Source organism: Phocoena phocoena, chromosome 15 (assembly GCF_963924675.1).
Source record: "Phocoena phocoena chromosome 15, mPhoPho1.1, whole genome shotgun sequence".
Lineage (NCBI taxonomy): Eukaryota > Metazoa > Chordata > Mammalia > Artiodactyla > Phocoenidae > Phocoena > Phocoena phocoena.
In genome coordinates, this window is record NC_089233.1 from 64,590,438 (window position 1) to 64,610,990 (window position 20,553).

The 20,553-nt window shown below is 42.1% G+C and overlaps 1 protein-coding gene and 1 non-coding gene across 2 annotated transcripts in view; one reads left to right on the forward strand and one right to left on the reverse strand.

Annotated features, from left to right (window-relative positions):
• Positions 1-20,553, forward strand: part of PHF20 (PHD finger protein 20) — a 134,548-nt gene that overhangs the window by 98,951 nt on the left and 15,044 nt on the right. The window contains exons 12-15 of the mRNA XM_065891881.1: positions 10,074-10,172; positions 10,818-10,982; positions 11,954-12,132; positions 19,164-19,263. Coding sequence (XP_065747953.1) covers positions 10,074-10,172; positions 10,818-10,982; positions 11,954-12,132; positions 19,164-19,263 — 543 coding nt within the window. The remainder of the gene's footprint in view (positions 1-10,073; positions 10,173-10,817; positions 10,983-11,953; positions 12,133-19,163; positions 19,264-20,553) is intronic.
• On the reverse strand, positions 19,666-19,772 carry LOC136135803 (U6 spliceosomal RNA). Its single transcript, XR_010656641.1, has one exon. It is a non-coding gene; the product is annotated as a U6 spliceosomal RNA (small nuclear RNA).

The window sequence follows — 20,553 nt, forward strand, 5'->3', positions numbered from 1 at the left end:
TTGCTGTGCTCTAGCTGGGAAATTAAAAACCTGGCCACTCGTCCTGCCTCTGCCACTAACCAGCAGGAGCCTCAGTTCTCACCATCTGTGAAGTGGGGTCAGTAGACATGTTCAGCCTTCATCACATCGCTGGATATCAGTGAGAGCAAACACAGAGGCATATTCAGCATATTCCATAGGCCGCAGCCCTCCAGAAGGCACCCCCTGTTCCAGGCATTGCCTTCACTTTTTTCACATCAGAGTCTCCCGTTTCCTCATGGATTTGCTGCGTGCTTGACTAACCTGATGACTAAACTTCTTAAGATTTGAAAGAATAAAACCAGCTAAACAGATCATCTGTTCTCTCAGCACATCTAGTTTTCACCTCAGCTTCTAAGAAAGCTCTTATCTTTAGGGGTGGAATTTCAGACAGTGGGGGGAGTTCAAGTGGGGAGATGTTTCAAGGTGAGACTCTGACACCAGGCAGCTTGTGTCCTAGTTCACAGGCAGTGTGAACTTGACGCTGTGCTTAAGTGAAAATCAAAATATTACAGAATGTGTGCTGCTTGGGACAGCACAATTACTGTACTGTAATTGGGGACAGTTATTTGGGGACAATTACTGTAAAAAAGTACTCCCTTTATGCCAAGTACTCTGATTATGGGAACTTGGGTTCTAATAGAGTTCTCAGATGGAGATTTCTGGGGCTTCTGGTCCAGCAGGACCAGAAAATGCTCTGCAGAGATTTATTTTTTGGTCTATCCTCCCCAACCATTTTCCTGCTGGCAAAGTTAGGCAGGAGAAGCAGTTCTGGTCTGAAGTCCACAGACTCTATCTTAGTAGCAATTCTGTTACTGTTCACTTGTGATCTGAGCTCTTCACAGATCTGATTTCGTCCTTTCCAAAATTATGATGTAGGACTAGGTATGAATGAGGCAGGGCTCTTTCATGTGGGGAGAAAAGCACATAAACAGTTACAGTGAGGACTACTAAGTTCTATGTAAAGAATGTGTGAAGTGTTGTGGGAACACATTCAGATTTTGCCTGAAGAGCAGGGGCTGGGATGTCGAGAGGAGGAGGTGACATTTGAGTTAGGCCTCAAAGTGTGAGGGTAGGTAGGGGGTGAACCAGAAGGCAGGGGAATAGGAAAGGGATCCCTATGCTGGGAACAAGCAGAACAAAGTTCAGAGGCATTGAGAGGAACAAACTGTCATGGTTGTCTGTCCCTAAGGTACCCCTTCTGACTCTGGCCTGCAGATGTTTCCTTTTCGCTCAGCCAGGCCTTTAGTCACAGAAGTTAATTTGGAAGGTCAGTTTAGATTTGCTTTTCCAAATGAGGTTTCATAGAATACCAGAATCCATTTAGTAAATTCTCTTCCAGGGGTGAGCTTAGGCTTCCTTGGTGCTTGTGTTTGATTCTGCATAGGTGAGTTCAGTCCTGAGTAGAGGTTTGCTGCAGAAAGAATATTTGAGGATCAAAGGGAGGCTCACCTGTGCTCATTACCTATCGTTACATCCATTTCATTCGTATTCTCACTCTGGGTAAACCTTGGCTTTAGGCTGAAAGGAGCCTTGGAGCACCAGAGTGGGCAGTTCTTTGTATCTTTTCTTGTGGTTCTAGACTGGCCTTCTCACAGAACCGTGCCCTCTCCCCTTAAAGGGAAGGGAGAAATAGGAGTTTAATTAGGATATAGATTATGGTGCCTTAAAGAGAATACCAAAGAAGCTGGCTTAAGACAGAGGTTTATTTCTGTCTTTGGTCAAACTGCAGGCTCTCCACAGTGGCTCTGCTGTGGCTCTGAGCAGGTGTCCAGGGCCAGCTTCCTCCTGAGTGCCCCACCAGCCCAAGGTGTTGCTCTCTCTGTGTGGACCCAGATCGCTCACCACCTTGCCTGTCTTTCCGCAGCTGCGAAGGGAAAGGCGAGGCATGCCTTTTTCCTTTAAGGGCACAACCCGGAAGTGCCACACATCACTTCTGTTCATATCCCATATGCCAGAACATCTGTACGTGGCCACACCTCACTCAGGGGAAGCTTGAAAGTGTACTTTTTTCCCTTTGGGAGAAGTGGGTATTGGAGACTGCATGGCAGTCTCTGCCATATGAGCCAAGGTAGAAAAAGGCAGGGCTTGAGGGAGGGGTTTATTGGAGGGCCCCTTTGGGCCAGTGTCTGGGTGGGATCCATGGTGGGGGACTAATTGGAGATGAGGCTGGAAAGATAGACAAGGTGAGGGACTTCCCTGGTGGTGCAGTGGTTAAGACTCCACGCTCCCAGTGCAGGGGGCCCGGGTTCAATCCCTGGTCAGGGAACTAGATCCCACATACATGCCACAACTAAGGAGCTGGTGAGCTGCAACTGAGGAGCCCACATGCTGCAACTGAGGAGCTGGCAAGCTGCAACTAAGGAGCCCACATGCTGCAGCTGAGGAGCCCGAGAGCTGCAACTAAGACTCGGTGCAACCAAATAAATAAATAAATATTAAAAAAAAATAAAGAAACACAAAGTGAAATGATGGTGTTAGGCCATGAGACCATTTCCTCTGATAGGTGGTGAAAATCCCTCCAAGAGCATACCCACACCTGCTCTGCCCTTGAGTTGCCCTCCCCTTGTACAGGTCAGAACAGACTCTGGTCACTGCTTGTCCCTGGCACGTGGCAGTGCTCTGTGGTGTACAAGCAGTTCTCCCATAGGGGAGGGTGGTGTCATTTTTTTTCCTCTTCTCCCCTGGAAGCAGCAGTCTGATGTCCTTCTGCTATCATAACATAGTGATCCGAGGGAGAAATAGGGAGCAGGCTGTATAGAGGGAGCAAGAAGGGCTCTGGTATTTCTCCTGATGGGCACCTGCAGCCTGAGGAGAGGACGAGTGGCCATCTGGAAAAGCCTCGCCCTCCTCAGGCGACAAGCTGCTCTCTGATCCAGAGCCCTGACAGGAAGTTGCTCTTTGTCCAGCCAAGTCTGGGCAGTCAGGAAGAAGCTCTGTAGCCAAGTGTCTGTCCTGTGGGTCATGGAACAATTGGTCAAGCTGTTCAGAGAGAGAGCTGACCACAGACGAGTACCACCTTCCAGGGAGAGAGTATCGCAGGCGAGATAACAACAGCTAATTTTGTGCCGGGCACTGTTCCAAGTTCTTTACTTGTATTATCTTGTGTAATCCTCAAAAAAAACCCTATGAAGCAGGTACTATTGTGATGACTTTATGGATTAGAAACTGAGATGCTGATGAAGTGGATTAACTTGAACCAGTATAGACACATCTAGCATGTAGTGGAGCCACAATTTGAATCTAGTTGCAGAACACGTACTCTCACTTTTAGGCTCTGCTGTCTTTTAGGATTCCATGGAAGGATGCCCTGGCCCTGGGCCCTGGGCCTTGAAGTGGGGAATAGGAGTGCCTCCCTGTAGGAGACTTCTGTGCACATGGGTAGTCCGAACGAGTGAGTGAGTTCTGCCTGTTGTCACCTTGTCTGCCCCTGTTCCTCAGGGACTCGCCTGGGTTAGCTTAGTCCCTGCTGGGCAGTTCTCCCTATGAGCTCTGTCACCTATGGCCACATGTAACTTTACAGTCTTCAGCCAGAAGCCAGGGTGAGCCTATGAATGCTTTCTCTCTTCCCTCTGTGTTGAGAGAACACAGGTTTCTGTAGAACAATTTCCTAGAATATCTCTTCTTTTTATCCTCAGTGCTTACTCCTCTAATTGAAGCCTCAGGAGTGGACTCTTTAAAGCTTAATATGACCATATTTCTGACCAGCTGCAGCACTTGGGATGCTTTTAGTTACAAGTAACAGGAAACCCAATTCAGTTTGATTCCACAATAAAGGGGATGTGTTAGTTCACGTAATAGGGAAGTCCATGGGAGGTATACTGCTCCAGGCCTGTTGGTTGTCTTATCGTCTCACCTCTCAGTGCTGTTTTCAGGTTAAACCCTTGTGGTCAGAGGATGGAAGCCAGTATCATTTAAGACTCCATGTTGCTTCATTCAAATCTAACAAGAAAGTAAGATTTTAATAAACTTTGGACCAGAGTCCCGAGTTCGGGTTGGATTACTCCATTCCTGTCCCTGCCTTATGAACCAGTTGCCCCAGGCTCAGATTGTCTAAGCCTATGACTGTGATAAGGGGCATGGGATTACTCTTATAAGTTTAAGTGAGTGTGAAGTCAGTCCTGTCCAAATCCCTTAGATGCTGCACAGTGAAGGAGGGGTAGAAGAGATGCTGGGAGATATCCACAATTTCGGCTACACCCAGCAAAATCTGCACAGCCAGGGAAAGGGTGGTGGTGGTGTTGAACTGTAGAGCAGATCCATGCCCTGTGCTCATTTCCTGTATCAGGGACAGTGCACAGGGCCCACAACATGGCCCAAGTCCTCAGACCCATAGGTCTGAGTTCATCTTTTCTATACACCAATTTATATGATCTTGCAGCTTCTCTGAGTTTCACTTCCTCCTCTGTAAAGTGGTAATCATGTTAAGGTATAGATAGATGTGTTTTATGCAAAATTGAAGTCGATCTGCTTGAAGTTGTGTGATATAAAAAGCCTTATGTATAAAATTTGAATTAATACAGATCCTACCAAATTGACAAAATTCATCAACCACATGATTTCAAAGCTGGTAGGTCAATGAAAGTGTGTTCATTATACCTTTATTTTCTGGAAATATTAGTCATGAATTATGTGAGTTTGAATAATGTAGGGTCTTCAGGAATCTTTCGTATGGAATGAACTTCACCATCCGTTTCTTAACTTCCTGTTGGGTTCCCTAAAGGTTGTGATGCTGTTTTATAAAATGTGAAATGCAAAAAAGATTGTTGTTGGAGAAGCCCAAAGGAACTACCATACTAGGTGATAACTGGGTATGCCGTGGCATTTGGCAATTTATATCCTGCATCTGGACCTTTCTGTCTCAGGGATCCAGAACCTAGGTGGTATCTCTTCAGCCAGTTCTGCTAGTGATTGGGTTAATGCTGTTAACATTTCAGTAAGCTAATGGAGACAGTTACTTTAGTTTGAGGTCATTAAAACCTGAGTTTACAAACCAAAAACTGGATTGGGCAATTGTTTCTATATGTGTGTGGGTGAAGGTACATCAAATCCCATCAAACATTTGCTCAAATCCTTCCAGTGAAGTTACTCATAGTAAAGGCCAATTTCCTTGTAAAGCATAAAGTTTCATTTCTTCTGTTCCAATTTATATTTTATTTCCTTTTCTTGTCTTATTGTACTAGATAGGATGTATGTCTAGTACCATGTTGAAAAGAAGTGTTGAGAGGGTACATCCTTGCCTTGTTCCTGATCTTAAGAGAAAGCATCCAGTTCTCACCATTAAATATGAAGTTAGTTGTAGGTTTTCTGTAGATGTCCTTTATGAAGTTGAGGAAGTTTTCCTCTGTTCCTAGCTTTCTGAGAATTTTTATCATGAGTGAGTGTTGGATTTTGTCAAATGCTTTTTTTTTTTGCATCAGTTGATACTATACATAGAAACTCCTAAAGATGCCACCAGAAAACTACTAGGACTGATCAATGAATTTGGAAAGGTTTCAGGATACAAAATTAATGCACAGAAATCTCTTGCATTCCTATACACTAACAACGAAAAATCAGAAAGAAAAATTAAGGAAACAGTCCCATTTACCATTGCAACAAAAAGAATAAAAATACCTAGGAATAAACCTACCTAAGGAGGTAAAAGACTTGTACTTGGAAAACTATAAAACACTGATGAAAGAAATCAAAGATTATATAAACAGATGGAGAAATATACCATGTTCTTGGATTGGAAGAATCAATATTGTGAAAACGACTATACTACCCAAAGCAATCTACTGATTCAGTGCAATCCCCGTCAAACTACCAACGAATGGCATTCTTCACAGAATTAGAACAAAATTTACAATTTGTATGGAAACACAAAAGACCCCGAATAACCAAAGCAATCTTGAGAAAGAAAAACGGAGCTGGAGGACTCAGGCTTCCCAACTTCAAGCTATACTACAAAGCTACAGTAATCAAGACAGTATGGTACTGGCACAAAAACAGAAATATAGATCAATGGAACAGGATAGAAAGCCCAGAGATAAACCCACACACATATGGTCACCTTATCTTTGATAAAGGAGGCAGGAATGTACAGTGGAGAAAGGACAGCCTCTTCAATAAGTGGTGCTGGGAAAACTGGATAGCTACATGTAAAAGTATGAGATTAGATCACTCCCTAACACCATACACAAAAATAAGCTCAAAATGGATTAAAGACCTAAATATAAGGCCAGAAACGATCAAACTCTTAGAGGAAAACATAGGCAGGACACTCTGACATAAATCACAGCAAGATCTTTTTTGACCCACCTCCTAGAGTAATGAAAAATAAATAAATAAATAAACAAGTGGGACCTAGTGAAACTTAAAAGCTTTTGCACAGCATAGGAAACCATAAACAAGACAAAAGACAACCCTCAGAATGGAAGAAAATATTTGCAAACGGAGCAACGGACAAAGGATTAATCTCCAAAATATACAAACAGCTCATGGAGCTCAATATCCAAAAACAAACAACCCAATTAAAAAAATGGACAGAAGACCTAAATAGACATTTCACCAAAGAAGACATACAGATGGCCAAGAGGCACATGGAAAGATGCTCAACATAACTAATTATTAGAGAAATGCAAATCAAAACCTCATACCATTCAGAATGTCCATCATCAAAAAGTCTACAAACAATAAATGCTGGAGAAGGTGTGGAGAAAAGGGAACCCTTTTGCACTGTTGGTGGGAATGTAAATTCATACAGCCACTATGGAGAACAGTATGGAGGTTCCTTACAAAACTAAAAATAGAACTACCATATGACCCAGCAGTCCCACTACTGGGCATATACCCTACATCAATTGATATATTATTTTTCTTTTTTAGCCTGTTGATATGATGGATTACATTAATTGATTATCAGATGTTGAACCCGCCTTCCTTGTATACCTGGAATGAATCCCAGTTGGCTGTGATATATAATTCTTTTCATACATTGTTGGATTCAGCTTGCTAATATTTTTGCATTTGTGTTCATGAGAGATAATGGTCTGTAGTTTTCCTTTCTGTAATGTCTTTATCTGATTTTGGTATTAGAGTAATGCTGGCCGTGTAGAATGAGTTAGGGAGTGTTCCCTGTGCCTATTTCTTGAACAGTGAAGGCCTTCCTGTCCTTAGAATCTTTGCATTTGCTGTCCCTGGCCTGAAAGACTCTTCTCCCAGATTTCTGCATGTTTTGTTCTCTCACTCCTTTCAGGTCTTTGCTCAGATGTCCGTTTCTCAGCGAGGCATTCTCTGACCACAGACTGTTAAAATTGCAAATCTGCCCTTCCCTCATCCCTACTATCCCCCTTCCCTGCTTTATTTTTTCCATAGCACTAATCACCTCCTAAAATACTATATGACTTACTTGCTTTCTGCTCCCACCCACTAGAATGTAGTTCTGTGAGGGCAAGTGTTTTTGTCTTTTTTTGTTCATTGCCTTATCCCTCCCTCCTCCCTAGAATGGTGTTTGGAACACGGTGGATGCTCAGATATTTATTAAATAAACGAATCTAAACCATGACTGATAATGTGGTTGTAGCCAAGCGAATGTGCAGAAATGAGTTGTTCTGTTTCTATTCCTGAGGAAGACTGTTTCCGGGATCAGAGGAAAAGTAAATATTGTTGACAGCTTTTATGAATGAAATTTAGGAGGCATTTAACCATGTTTTGTTTATCAACTGCATGACTTTGGCTTAGTCACCTTATTTTTGGGGGCTCTGGTTTCTTAATCTTAGAAAGAGTACTTTTGTAAATTAGACCAAGGTCTTTTCTAGAGTTCTTGTTTGTTGAACTTTGTTTCCCAGTTGCAGAGTATTTTAACAGGAAGGGAGCTTAGAGACCCTTAAGTCCTATGTTCTTTAGCCAGTAGATTAACTTCTACCTGTAGAGCCAGGCTTGCCAGCTGGGTGATGCAGCCCATCGTCCTCTCGTACAGTTCCTGGATGCCTGTTTGGGAGAGGGACCTCGGAGCTAGTGCTGACTTGGTGCTGGAGAGCCAGATGAACCTGTTTTTAAATGTCTGTATGATCTCAAGCAGGTGTCGTCACCTCACCAAGCTTCAGTTTCCTCCTCTGTGAAGCTGGAATGATATACACAGGTGGTTGTTAGGGTTAAATGAGATGTTTGTGATATTTGCACACAGGTGCTCAGTTAAAGTCAGTTGAACCTGACTGCTTATCCTACCCCACACTTGCTTTGTGATCCATCTTGATTCTACATCAGAATCACTTGGAGAGTGTTTTTAAAAACACTGATGCCCTTGAAAACGTTACGCTAAGCGAAAGAAGCCAGGCACAAAAGGTCACTTATTGTATATATATGAAATGTCCAGAATGGATAAATTCATAGAGACAGATGCAGATTGGTGGTTGCCAAGGGTTGAGGTGTTGGGGAGAATCTGCTTAATGGTAAGTGATCTTACTTCGGGGTGATGGGAATGTTTTGGAGCTGGGGTGGAGCTGGCCACACGGTATTGTGAACGTACTGCATGCCACTGGATTGCTTTCTTTATCCCTCCCTCCTTTCCTTCCTGCCTACCTACAGGTTAGTGAAGCGTCATTGTTGTTCAGTGGACTGCACATATTTAAATTGTATAATTTGATGAGATTTGGCATATATATATATATATATATATACCTAACCATTACCATAATAAAATGGTAAACACATCCATTACCTCCTACAATTTCCTTATGCCCCTTTTTAATTCCTCCTTTCTACTCCTCCCCCCTCTCTCATCCCCAGGTAGTCTCTATTCTGCTTTCTATTATATAGATTAGTTTTCATTTTCTAGAATTTTATATAAGTGGAATCGTGCAGTATGCACTAGATTTTACATGGCTCCTCTTACTCAGCACACTTATTTTGAGGTTCACTTACGTTGCTGCATGTTATTAATAGTTTATACTTTTATTGTCGGAGGTATTCCATTGTATGGATACACCACAAGTTATTTGTCCATTCACCTGGTGATGGACATTTGGGCAATTTTCATTTTGGGAGATTACAACTAAAGCTGCTGTGGGCATTCATATACAAGTCTCTGTGTGGACATAAATTATCCTTTCTCTTGAGTAAATATCTAGGAGTGGAATGGCTAGGTCACAGGGTATATGTATGCTTAAACATATCTTAACACCTAAAAAGTAAGGCATGGTCAGTTATTTGAAATGCTACAGATATGTTTGATAAGATAGAAGAAACAACTGGATTTTTGTGATGGTTAGGCTATTATTAACTTGAAAACTACAGTCTCAGTTGAGTGGTAGGTGGGAGGCTTTTTAGAGGGGAATTAGGAAAACTGAATTGAGAAGTTTGTCAGGGAGTATTGATAACTTAAGAAGTTTTGCTGTGAAAAGTAGCAGAGAATGAAGTTGTGGTTTTTGGAAGGTGTGAATTATTCCTTTTTAGGTGGATGATTTTATATTATATGAATTGTACTTCAGTTATTAAAAAAAGAAGAAGAAGAAGAATCAAGCAAACAAAATCCTGATGTTCAGGTTGCACCTCAAGCCAGTTGAATCAGAATCTTTGTGGGTGGGACCCGGGCATTCACTTTCGAAAAATCTCCCTTGGTGATTGCAGTATGTAGCCAGTGTTCAGGAGTAGTGATCTAAGTAGGGTTGGCACAATTTTTCTGTAAAGGACCAGACAATAAATATTTCAGCTTTGAAGGCCATGAGGTCTCTGTCTTTACTCCTCAAATCTGCCATTGAAGTGTGGCAGCAGCCATGGTCAACATGTAACAAATGAGCACAGTGTATTTTCAATAAAACTTATTTTTAATAACAGGCAGTGGGCCAGAGTTTGCCAGCCTCTGGTCTAAAGGCTTGATGATAGAGAAGGGGCTGCAGAGCTCTGAGGAGGATGGAAGGTGACCTCCCAGGCAGAACCAGACCTGGAACTCTGTTCTACTGACCATTTTAGTTCTTCACATTGTGCATGCTTACTTACTTAAGCATAAACATCCCGGCATTGAAAACAAAATGTTAGAATGCCAGTACTTACACTTTTGTATTTAATTCTAGCTGCAAAAGACAAGGAGAAGAATAAAGAGAAGAAATTCAAAGAGTTTGTGAGGGTGAAGCCAAAGAAGAAAAAGAAAAAGAAAAAGAAAACCAAACCTGGTAAATTTTCCCCTGGGACGTTTCACTTGGATTTCCTTACTGTAGGTAGGGAGGGGTTGCTTCTCCCCAGTCTTGGCCTCTGAGGAGAGGAAGGCCAGCAGGCCTTTAATGGAGCTTGTGGGCTCAGCTCACCCCAGGTGCTACAAGGCCACATTGGCATTTGGAAAGCCCTCCCTCTTGCTGTGTTGGCCGGTGTGCTCTGTCACGCTGGAAGCACCATTGTAGGAGAGGATATGCAGGTGAATGACTGTATTTGTCTGCACACACATCTCTGAACCCTTTCAAGAAAGGATTCATTTCTTGAAAAGCGTGTGTCTAGCCCCAACAAAAATGCTGATTTTTAAGAAAATCAGTGTTCCAGTCTTGGGAGCTAAAGGGATTCCACATTTTATTCTCAAAGTATCTTCTGGCTTAGAAAAGCAATCTTATCAGAAAAAGGGGAGAAGGTGATGGTGAGGAAGAAGCTTTTTGTTTTGAGGTTTTTGGAGGTAGCTAGAAGTATCAATCCCTAAATCTGTTCTAGCTGAATTGCTTCTGAGCATTTGAGCTCTTTGAACAGCAGAGCTGTTGGTTGGATGGGGTTGATTCTGGAATGCCCTAGTGATGTCTGAGGGTGCTAATTTCTTCCTGATTTTGTTCTTCCAGAATGCGCCTGCAGTGAGGAGATCAGTGATACCTCCCAGGAACCTTCTCCACCCAAGGCATTTGCTGTCACCAGGTGTGGGTCCTCACACAAGCCCGGGGTCCATATGAGCCCACAGCTCCATGGCTCAGAATCTGGAAACTACAAAGGGAAAGTGAAAATGTCCGGTAAGGAGGATCTGCTGGCTTGATCATTTGTACAGCACGGCAGTCTGAGAAGGCTGGATTTATGTTGATATTGTAATCTACTCTCAGGACTTCTGCAAGTAGTCTGTTAGGTCTTTTAAACAAGAAGTACATCAAATAAATAGGCCATTAGCTGTACCTTCCCAGAACTTCCCTTCTCTTCAACTTTGGTCTTAGTAGAATGTCTCTTAGGTACTTCTAAGCCAGTGTGTCTATAACCAAATCCATTATCCCCCAACTCGTTGCACACCTGCCCCTCCTGTTCCTCCATTTCTTGTTGGTGGCCTCTGCATCTAACCTGGTTGCTTGGGGAAATCTGAGTCAACCTTGAAGTTTTCCCTTCTTTAGCAACTTATAGGGTGATTGTGAGTTTAAAAGTAGTTAATAAGTATATGGAAAGTACTTAGAACAGTGTCTGGTATAGAATAAGTGATCAGTAAAGGTTAGCTGTAATAACCTCTAATCAGGTACCAAGATCTAGTGATTCTGGTTCTGAATATCCCTGGAATCTGCCCCTTCCTCATTCCCCGCTGTTTACAGAGTTTTAAAGGTGGCTGTGGATACAGACTGGGCTGTGAGCCAGGTCACGGCTGGATGGGGTGAGGTCAGGGAACACGTTTGAGTCGTTAGGGATGATGATCTGTGTGGCTCATGTGGAGTTGCAGTTTCTCTGCCAGTGAGCTCTGTGACCTCGAGCAGCCATTGACCTTGGGCTTCACTGTCAGGAAAATGAGGAAATGGAGTTCAGTTCACTGCCGGGCAGCACGTATCATTCGGGCTGTTAGTAGATGACAGGCCTGAGGAACAGATTGGAGTTCGTGTTTCCCAGCTCTGTGAAAGTTCACAGAGGAGAAGTTCTGTAAGGTCATTTCTACTCTTGACAATCTAGGGTTTTTTAAAAATCCTACAACTATAATTTTAAAAAGTGACTGTTGTTTTCCCTTTCTTCTCAGAAGAAGATAATCTGAGTGACTCCTCCTCCGAGAGCTTTCTTTGGAGCGATGAGGAGTATGGCCAAGATGTTGATGTGACCACTAACCCAGATGAGGAACTTGATGGGGAGGACCGTTACGATTTTGAAGTGGTCCGCTGCATCTGTGAGGTTCAGGAGGAAAATGACTTCATGATTCAGGTAGGTGGAGCTTCCAGGAGACACAGGTATAGAGGAGCACAAACTGGTCCTTGGAGGGAATTTTGAGGGAACACAGTCTGAGGCCAGCAAAAGTACTGTCATGTCAGAAGCCCCAGGTAGGCAGTACTGTCAGCAGCAAATTGAGCTTTGTTTACTGGCTCAGCTTCCTCTGCATCTCAGGCTGGTATAAATAGCCTGTGAATAGAATAAGAGAGGACTTGAGGGATCACTGAGTCTAAACCTCTTATGCTCTGCTTGGGCCAGCTGGACCCACAAATGGGAAGGGCCTTGCTTGTGGTCACACAGTGAGGAGTTGAACAGTAGGGGCCCAAATCTCTGGAGGGGCAGTTTGATCTTCCTATGCATCCATATCTTCTCTCTCAGGTGAAGTTTCTTTATGGCCTAAAGAGATGGAGGCCAGTTTTGTAACTTGTCTGTTTCTTATTCTTAATTTTCTTGGCATTTGTATCTGTTGTCTCCATTTCTGGGATGTGCCTGTTGGGGGGCCTCCCTGCCTGCTTGGGGAGACCATCACTGGCCAGCACCTGCTTGCCTCTGGCCCTTCTCTTGCTCTTAATCACAGTTCTGGTAGAGGTGGCTACTGCCTGGCTGACTCCAGGAAACCTGAGTTTTTTAAGTAAGTCATGTTTATGTTGGTTAGAATTCTTCTGGGAGTTTCTTTTTTTTTTTAATAGCCTTCATGGCAACCTCTGAGAATTCAAGGTACATGAATGGTCTCAAATAGCTCCTCATATTTATGACCTTTAGTATGCGTTAGGTCAGTGGTTTTCAAATCACTTTTTCAGCATCACAACCCCTTTCCCTAATGGACTCTTTTCACAGAACCCCCAAATGTGTAACAGGTAAAAGCAGTAGTTTGGGAAGCTCAAAATGAATAATTTTCACTTTTAAGTTCAAAAATGTGAATGGCTGGCCTCTTCCCATGAGCTCTAATATGCAGGTGGGGTTGTGAGCGGTGGTTGCCAACCTGGAGCATTTCAGTGGCTCAGTTGTTTTCCTTTTTTTGTGAGACAAGCCTAATGAACATGGCCGTTGTATGGGGACTTTTCCTAAACAGCATGCTGTGTAGTCACTTCGGTTAATCAGAGATGGGAAGAAAAGCTTTGTTCTGAGGACAGCGTGATAATAAGTTAGCCTAGCAGTAAAGAATTATGTGTACTGGTGGGCTCTGCTGTCTTAACGTTTAAGCTTGGAGTGTACATTTTTTGTTTTGTTTTGTCTTCTAAAATAGTCTCATTTTATAAAACACACCCATGTGTAGAATCTCTGATGCTCAGTGGAATAGAATTCAAAAACTTATGTAACATGAAAACCGTTTGGTTTTTTTTCCCCTCCAGTAGAATTTTTTTTTAAGTTTGGCTTTAAAAGTATGTTGAAGGGCTTCCCTGGTGGTGCAGTGGTTAAGAATCTGCCTGCCAATGCAGGGGACACAGGTTCGAGCCCTGTTCCAGGAAGATCCCACATGCGTGGAGCAGCTAAACCTGTGAGCCACAACTACTGAGCCTGCGCTCTAGGGCCCATGCTCTGCAACAAGAGAAGCCACCACAATGAGGAGGCTGTGCACTGCAATGAAGAGTAGCCCCGCTTACTGCAACTAGAGAAAGCCCATGCACAGAAACAAAGACCCAACGTGGCCACAAATAAAAATAAATAAATAAATAAAATAAAAGTATGTTGAAGATCATTAGTTTTCATCCTGTCTCTCTGGGCGTGTGCTCAGTTTTGGGCCTTGGAAGCCTGATTTGGTCCTCATTTGTCCTTAGAAATCATTAGTGGGTGAGTAACGAAGGCCTCTCTTGGCAAGGCTCTTCCAGCTAATCAGTATAAGAGATGCAGTTCTGATCCACCATGGTACTTTCTCCATTGACTGTTCTGTAAGTGGCAAGGATCATGGGGTGTTTGGCGGGGTAGAGCTTGAAGTGCCATTTTGTGCTGTGAGGAAACTAAGTTTGAAAAAATTGAGACCACACCATTGTTACATGGCAGAGTCAGGAACTGAATTCCATTACCTGCTTCCCAGGCTCCATATGACCTTCCCCGCAGCTCAGCTCAGCACTGTGGCTTCCTGTCTGGCATTGTGGTGACGAGCTCACTTCAGAACACCTTGGGTTTTGTTGTAGAAGACTCTTCTTTGCTGTCCACTTGTTGTCCAGCTGGCTTTGTGTTACAGAGGGACAGTTTCTGACTATACCTGTCATTGTGAGCGGAGTACCTTTTTCCACTCAGTAACTTTAGCAAAAGGCATAAATTTAGAGGGAGCTAAGTGGAACAATACAGTTTAAAGTTTTAAAATGTATTCGTCTAGTTTTAAATATATTCATCATTTAGGAAAGTTCAAATCATTTTTTCTTAAAATAAATTTTAAACTTACATTGATAATTTGCACAACCCTAGAAAACATTTAGAATTTGTTCTCCAGAAGATTACTTTAGGGAAATAGTTTTCTTTGATCATTTTCGCTATTTGGTAGCAGTATTGTTCATGTATATTATTATTTGATTTTATTTACCAGTGCTAATTTAAATCACTGGAAGGTTAAAATCCTACTTAGTAATCATGAATGTTTGAGAAATCTGGGTACCACATAAAAAATGAACATCAGGAAACCCATTTAATATTTAAATTATTTTAATTGCTCTAAGGCAGGTTTTGGCGAACTTTTTCTTAAAGGACCAGAAAATAAATATTTTAGGCTTTGGGCCATGTGATCTCCGTCACAACTACTCAACTCTGCCCCAAGCAGTCAGAGGCAATACAAAAAAATGAATGACCATGGTTACGTTCATATTATACTTTATTTACCAAAATAAGACTCAAGCTGAATTTGGCCTGTGGGCTGTAGTTTGCTGACCTTTGCCCTAGAGCAACAAATATGTAACATTAGGTGCTGGACCATTTTAGAAACTTTATTTGCTTCCCCTGGAGGCAGCCCATGTCATCTTCTTGCGTATCACTCCAGAAACATTCAGTGGCTAAACAAGCGATATCAAATATATTCTCTCCATTTTTTTCTTTCTTTTTGTGATAAAATATACATAACATAAAATATACCATCTTAACCATTTTTAAATATATGTGGCTTTAAGTGAACTGGCATTGAGTACATTTACATTGCTGTACAACCATCTTTTTTTTTTTAACACAATGTTATTTTAATACATAGTGTTTTCAGTATCTTTTTTTCATTTAATAATATATGTTGAAGACCATTCCACTTTCAGATCTAAAAGAGCTTCCCCATTCTTTTTAATGGTTGCATAATGGATGGATCATCATTTGTTTAACTCTTCCCTTGTTGATGGACATTTGGATTGTTTCTAATCTTAGCAGTGATGTAATGAATAATTTTGTGTAAGTATATCTGTAGGACCAAGTTTTGAAAGTAAAATTCCAGGACCAAAGTAGGCGTGCATTTATTATTTTGACAAATACTGGTGTCATAGCAATATTCTATAAACTTTCCCTAGTGTACCAAAGAACAGTCTTACCAGCGCCCTTGTCAGTACAGTACTATCAAACTTCTTTATCTTTGCTCTTCAGATAAGTGAAAAAACAATCTACTAGTATAGCCATTTTGTAATTTATTTTAATATACTTAAAAAAATTTTGATTGTTACTTTCTGCATTTTCCAAGAACTACAAAGAAGAAAACAAGGATTACCCAGATTATTTTTACCCAGGGATAAATCACTTGTTATTTTAGAATACATACATACACATGTATATATAAATGAAAATTATACTCTATAAACAGTTTTTCATGAGAATAACACTTGTGTGGTGAAAGTAGTAAATGTTTATTATAAAAACTTCAGGCAATACATAAAGGTATGAAGAATTAATTGATATTTACATGTAATCCTAGAATCTAGAAATACTAATGTGTATGTATATTATTAGGCTGGTTTCATTTCACATTAATTTATATTAATTCAAGTTCCCTTACATTACTTTATTCTTATAATGGTTGCTTTGAACATCTTTTTATTTAAGATGTGTTTTTTTCCTTTGACCTGCCTGTTCATGTCCTTTATTCAGTTTTCTGTTGGATGGTTGGTTGTTTTCATACCCATTTGCATAAGATTTTTTTTTAAATTAATTTATTTATTTGGCTGCACTGGGTCTTAGTTGCGGCACACAGGATCTTTGTTACTGCGTGCAGGATTTTTGTTGCTGCGTGTGGGATCTTTAGTTGTGGTGTGCAGGATCTTTAGTTGCGGTGTGTGGGATCTTTAGTTGTAGCATGCTGGATCTTTTAGTTGCAGCGTGTGGGATCTAGTTCCCGGACCAGGGATCGAACCTGGTCCCCCTGCATTGGGAGCATGGAGTCTTAACCACTGGACCACCAGGGAAGTCCCTGTGTAAGCTTTCTGTAGATATGTTTTTGTATCAGCTGTGAGAACAGTTACAAATATTTGTACCCACTTTGTCATCTGTCTTTTGGCTTGTCTTATAGATTTTTTTGTTTTTGTGAGGTCAAATACATCAAACTTTTCTTTAATGGCTTTTGAGATTTGAATAGCAGTTGCTTCCTCATTGGAAGTTCATAACAGTTTATAGAAAAGTCAATAAAAGAATTTTTCATGGTTTCTTCTGGTACTTTTGCGGTTTCATTTATCTTTTAAAAACCATATAAATATTTGATCCACCTGGAATTTATCCTGGTATAAGGTGAAGGCTCTCACTACCCAGTTGTCCCAACACCATGCCTTATTATTGAAACGCCACCTTTATTTACTCTATTTCCATATGTAGTTTGGATCTCATTCTGGATTCTCTCTTTCATTGGTCTCTCTGTCTATATATTTACTTGTACAATTCTATTTTAATTATTATACCTTTATAATATTTTAACAATATCTGGTAGGGCTGGTACCCCCTTTTGTTCTTTTTAATAAATTTCCTGGCTATTAGAATCGGCTTCTGTATAGTTCCAGAGCTGTTAATTTATTATTTTGTTGGCATTACATTATTTTTATATATTAATCCAAGGAGAACTGTCATCCTTATGATAATGGCTCTTGCTATCCAGGAATAAAGTACAACTTACCATTCATTGACTTAAGTCTCCATGTCCTTCAAATATTTAAAAATTTTCTTTACACAGGCCTTGCATGTTTTTATTCTTAGTCTCAGATTTATTCTTAGATATTTTATCTTTTCTGTTACTGTTCTTGTTCACTTCTAAATTTAAACTTTTGGGGAATTCCCTAGCGATCCAGTGGTTAGGACTCAATGCTCTCACTGCTGGAGGGCAGGGCCCTGTGTTCAATCCCTGGTCGGCGAACTAAGATCCCTCAAGCCGCGTGGCACAGCTGCCCTCCCCCCCCCAAAAAAATTAAACTTTTATTTTTAATATTTATTTAAACAAATTTTTCACCCCACCGCACGGCATGCGGGATCTTAGTTCCCCAACCAGGGATTGAACCCACGCCCCCTGCAGTGGAAGTGCAGAGTCTTAACCACTGGACCGCCAGGGAGGTTCCAATTTAAACTTTTTAAAAATGAATAATGTATATTAGCCAGACCCACATGAAAAACGTTATTTTGAAATTTTCAGCTTAGGTGTTTTTGATTCAATTTTGGTGTATCCTAGTTCTTAAGACACGAAGTCATTGGTGAGAGAGACTTTCATTCTTAATTATTAGTCTGTTTTCTGCTACTAACTGCCTTTGTTGTCTCACACCCTTTTCTTTTTCTCTGAGCCTTTAGTTTCCTCATTGGAAATGGAAGAATCTGGATCACATCTTATCTGAAGTCTCTCTTCCAGCTCTTCCCCTGTTGATTCTGATATGATTAGCCCATAAAAGCCCTTTGATCCTGGGGCCTATCTGACTCCAAGTGGCTGAGGACTGTGAGCTTTTTCCCTTGTGGCCAGGCTGGTGGCCCACCCTCCAGACAGTATCGGAAGCTCACTGTCCACTTTCCAGAGCTATCCATTTGGTTGGGTAGTTAAAGGTTTAGGGCCCTGGTTTGGAATTGCTTCAAGTGTCCTAGTATCTCCTTTGGCATCCTTTTCCTCTCCATTCCCTCCTCTGGACCCTTAGCCCTCAGGCTTGCTATCTTCAGGCCAGCCACACGTCTGTCTCCCAGTGCTGCCCATATCCTCTGCTCCTTTCTTTCCCTCTCTGCCTCTTGCCCCTTCTCTCTTTCACCCTTCCCCAGGGAAGGCAGTGGAGCCTAGGGGTTAAAAGAACTAGCCTTGCAGTCAGCCAGGCTTGTGTTCTGATCCACTGTTGCGTCTTCTCAGCTGTGTGACCGTTGGTAAGGTTTAGAAAGAACAAATGCAAAGCGCTAGCATATGTTGAGTCCAGGAGGCATCAAAGTGAGTTAGCCTACCCATTCGTAGCAGTAATAGGCTCTTAATACATAAAAGTTGTGTGCTGGGCTCTACTATATGAATTTTGACATGTGACCCATTGATTCCTCACAGACAGCCCCACACGGTTGGTAGGAATAGTATCCTATTTTGCAGATGGGGAAACTGAAGCCCAGGATGGAGAAGTGACCTGTGCAAGGTCACACAGCTAATGAATGTCTGAGCCAGAATTCAAACTCAGTTTTTTGTCTTTCTAAGTTAACCTCCCTCTAAGGACTTAAACAGTTTTTCCTCTCTCTTTATAAAGTGATCAGAAAAGTGAAAGCCTCTAGAAATGGGAGGGAAAATAGTCATTTTTCTGAGATCAGTACTGTTTAATTTAAATGTTCTTCATATGTGCTGTCCAGTACGGTAGCCACTAGCCTCATACGGCTGTTGAGCACTTAAGATGTGGCTAGTGGGACTAAGGAACTGAATTTTAAACTTAGTTTGTTAACTTAAATGTTAAAAGCACAGGTGGCTAGTGGCTGCTCTGGAAGAGTGGTTGCAGCTCAGCTCCCACTTCCTCCTCCTCCTCTCCCTCCCTCCTCCTTCCGCCTCCCACTGCCCCTTTCCCCCCACAGGTGGGTCTTATTTTTGGATGGAGGATTCCTTCTGAGTTTAATTTTTATTGCTTCTTTAATTCTAACAGTGTGAAGAGTGCCAGTGCTGGCAGCATGGGGTCTGCATGGGATTACTGGAAGAAAATGTGCCTGAGAAATACACCTGTTATGTTTGCCAAGACCCTCCAGGTAGAGATTTCTGGAGTCAGGGATATTAACAGTATGTAGCCTTTTTCTTAGCACAGCTGGCGGTGAAGCAGCCTGAGTGTCTGTGGTCTTGAGACTCATTTCTTCAGCATCGGCTAGACTCTGCCTCCTCCTCGCCTTTGTTGCTAGCTCACCTGGTGGCCAGCTGTCCTGAACTTGGCAGTAAGAGAGCATGTATGAAGAGGTTCACCTAGTGGAAGGCCAGGCCTTGAGCTAGAATTTTGCTGTGTGTGTGTGGGAGGGGGGGTAAAAATCATATAACATGAGCTCTACCCTCTTAACAAATTTCTAAGTGTACAGTACAGTATTCTTTATAAACTATAAGCACAATGTTGTATAGCAGATCTCTAGAACTTTTTCATCTTGTACGACTGAAGCTCTGTATAAACTGTGGAACGCTGTACCGATTTGCATGTCATCCTGGCGTAGGGGCCATGCTAATCTTTTCTCTGTTGTTCTGGTTTTAGAATATGTGCTGCCAGAGCGAGCACCTTTTCCTTTTCTTGAGAGTTCATGAGGATGTGGGCTCTGTCCTTGGCTTTTCAGGGCTGTTGAAGGGTTGGAAACCGGCCTCTGCTCCCTCTGGTGGCATCTGCCTTCCATTGCATCGTTGCCACCTCGAAGGGAGATACGCCCTTGAGGGGAGGGGAAAGGTGTGTTTGCGAAGAGCCTGTCTGCCACCCAGAGCAGTGAATTAATTCCTTAGGATCCGTTCGTTTCGTTGTTCCTTGACCGCAGGGCTGGCCTATGGCTCTTGGGTTCCCCTTTCCAGAAATCTCAGGGGTGGATTATAAATCTGTGGTTCTTGTTTTGCTGTCAGTGGGATGTGACATAGTCTCCATTCATCACCTGTAAGGTTGCTCCCCTTGGGTCCAGTCCCCTTACAGCTAGACAATGCTGGAGAGCCTCTGCTTCTGTTATTCCTTTTTGTCCTATGAGGTGGGCCTGGTAGGAGTTCCTGTTCCTATTTTTGCTTATGAGGAAGAAATTGATGCCCAGGGAAGTGAATGACTTTCCTAATCTCATGAAGCAGATTGGAATTAGAACTGACTTGTGGGACCAAGTCTCTTGATTTTGCCGGTTGTATAGGGAGGGACTGGGCTACCACAGTTCATTTTCCAGCAAGTAGGTCCCCCTGGGGCCTGATAACCTCTATTGTGACACTGTGTCTTCTAGTGCTAGATTAGTCTATAGACAGAGAGCAATCTTGCCTCTGTTTTCCCCTTTATCCCAAGGAAAGAATATGGTCAGAAGATTAGTCCATAAGTCGTA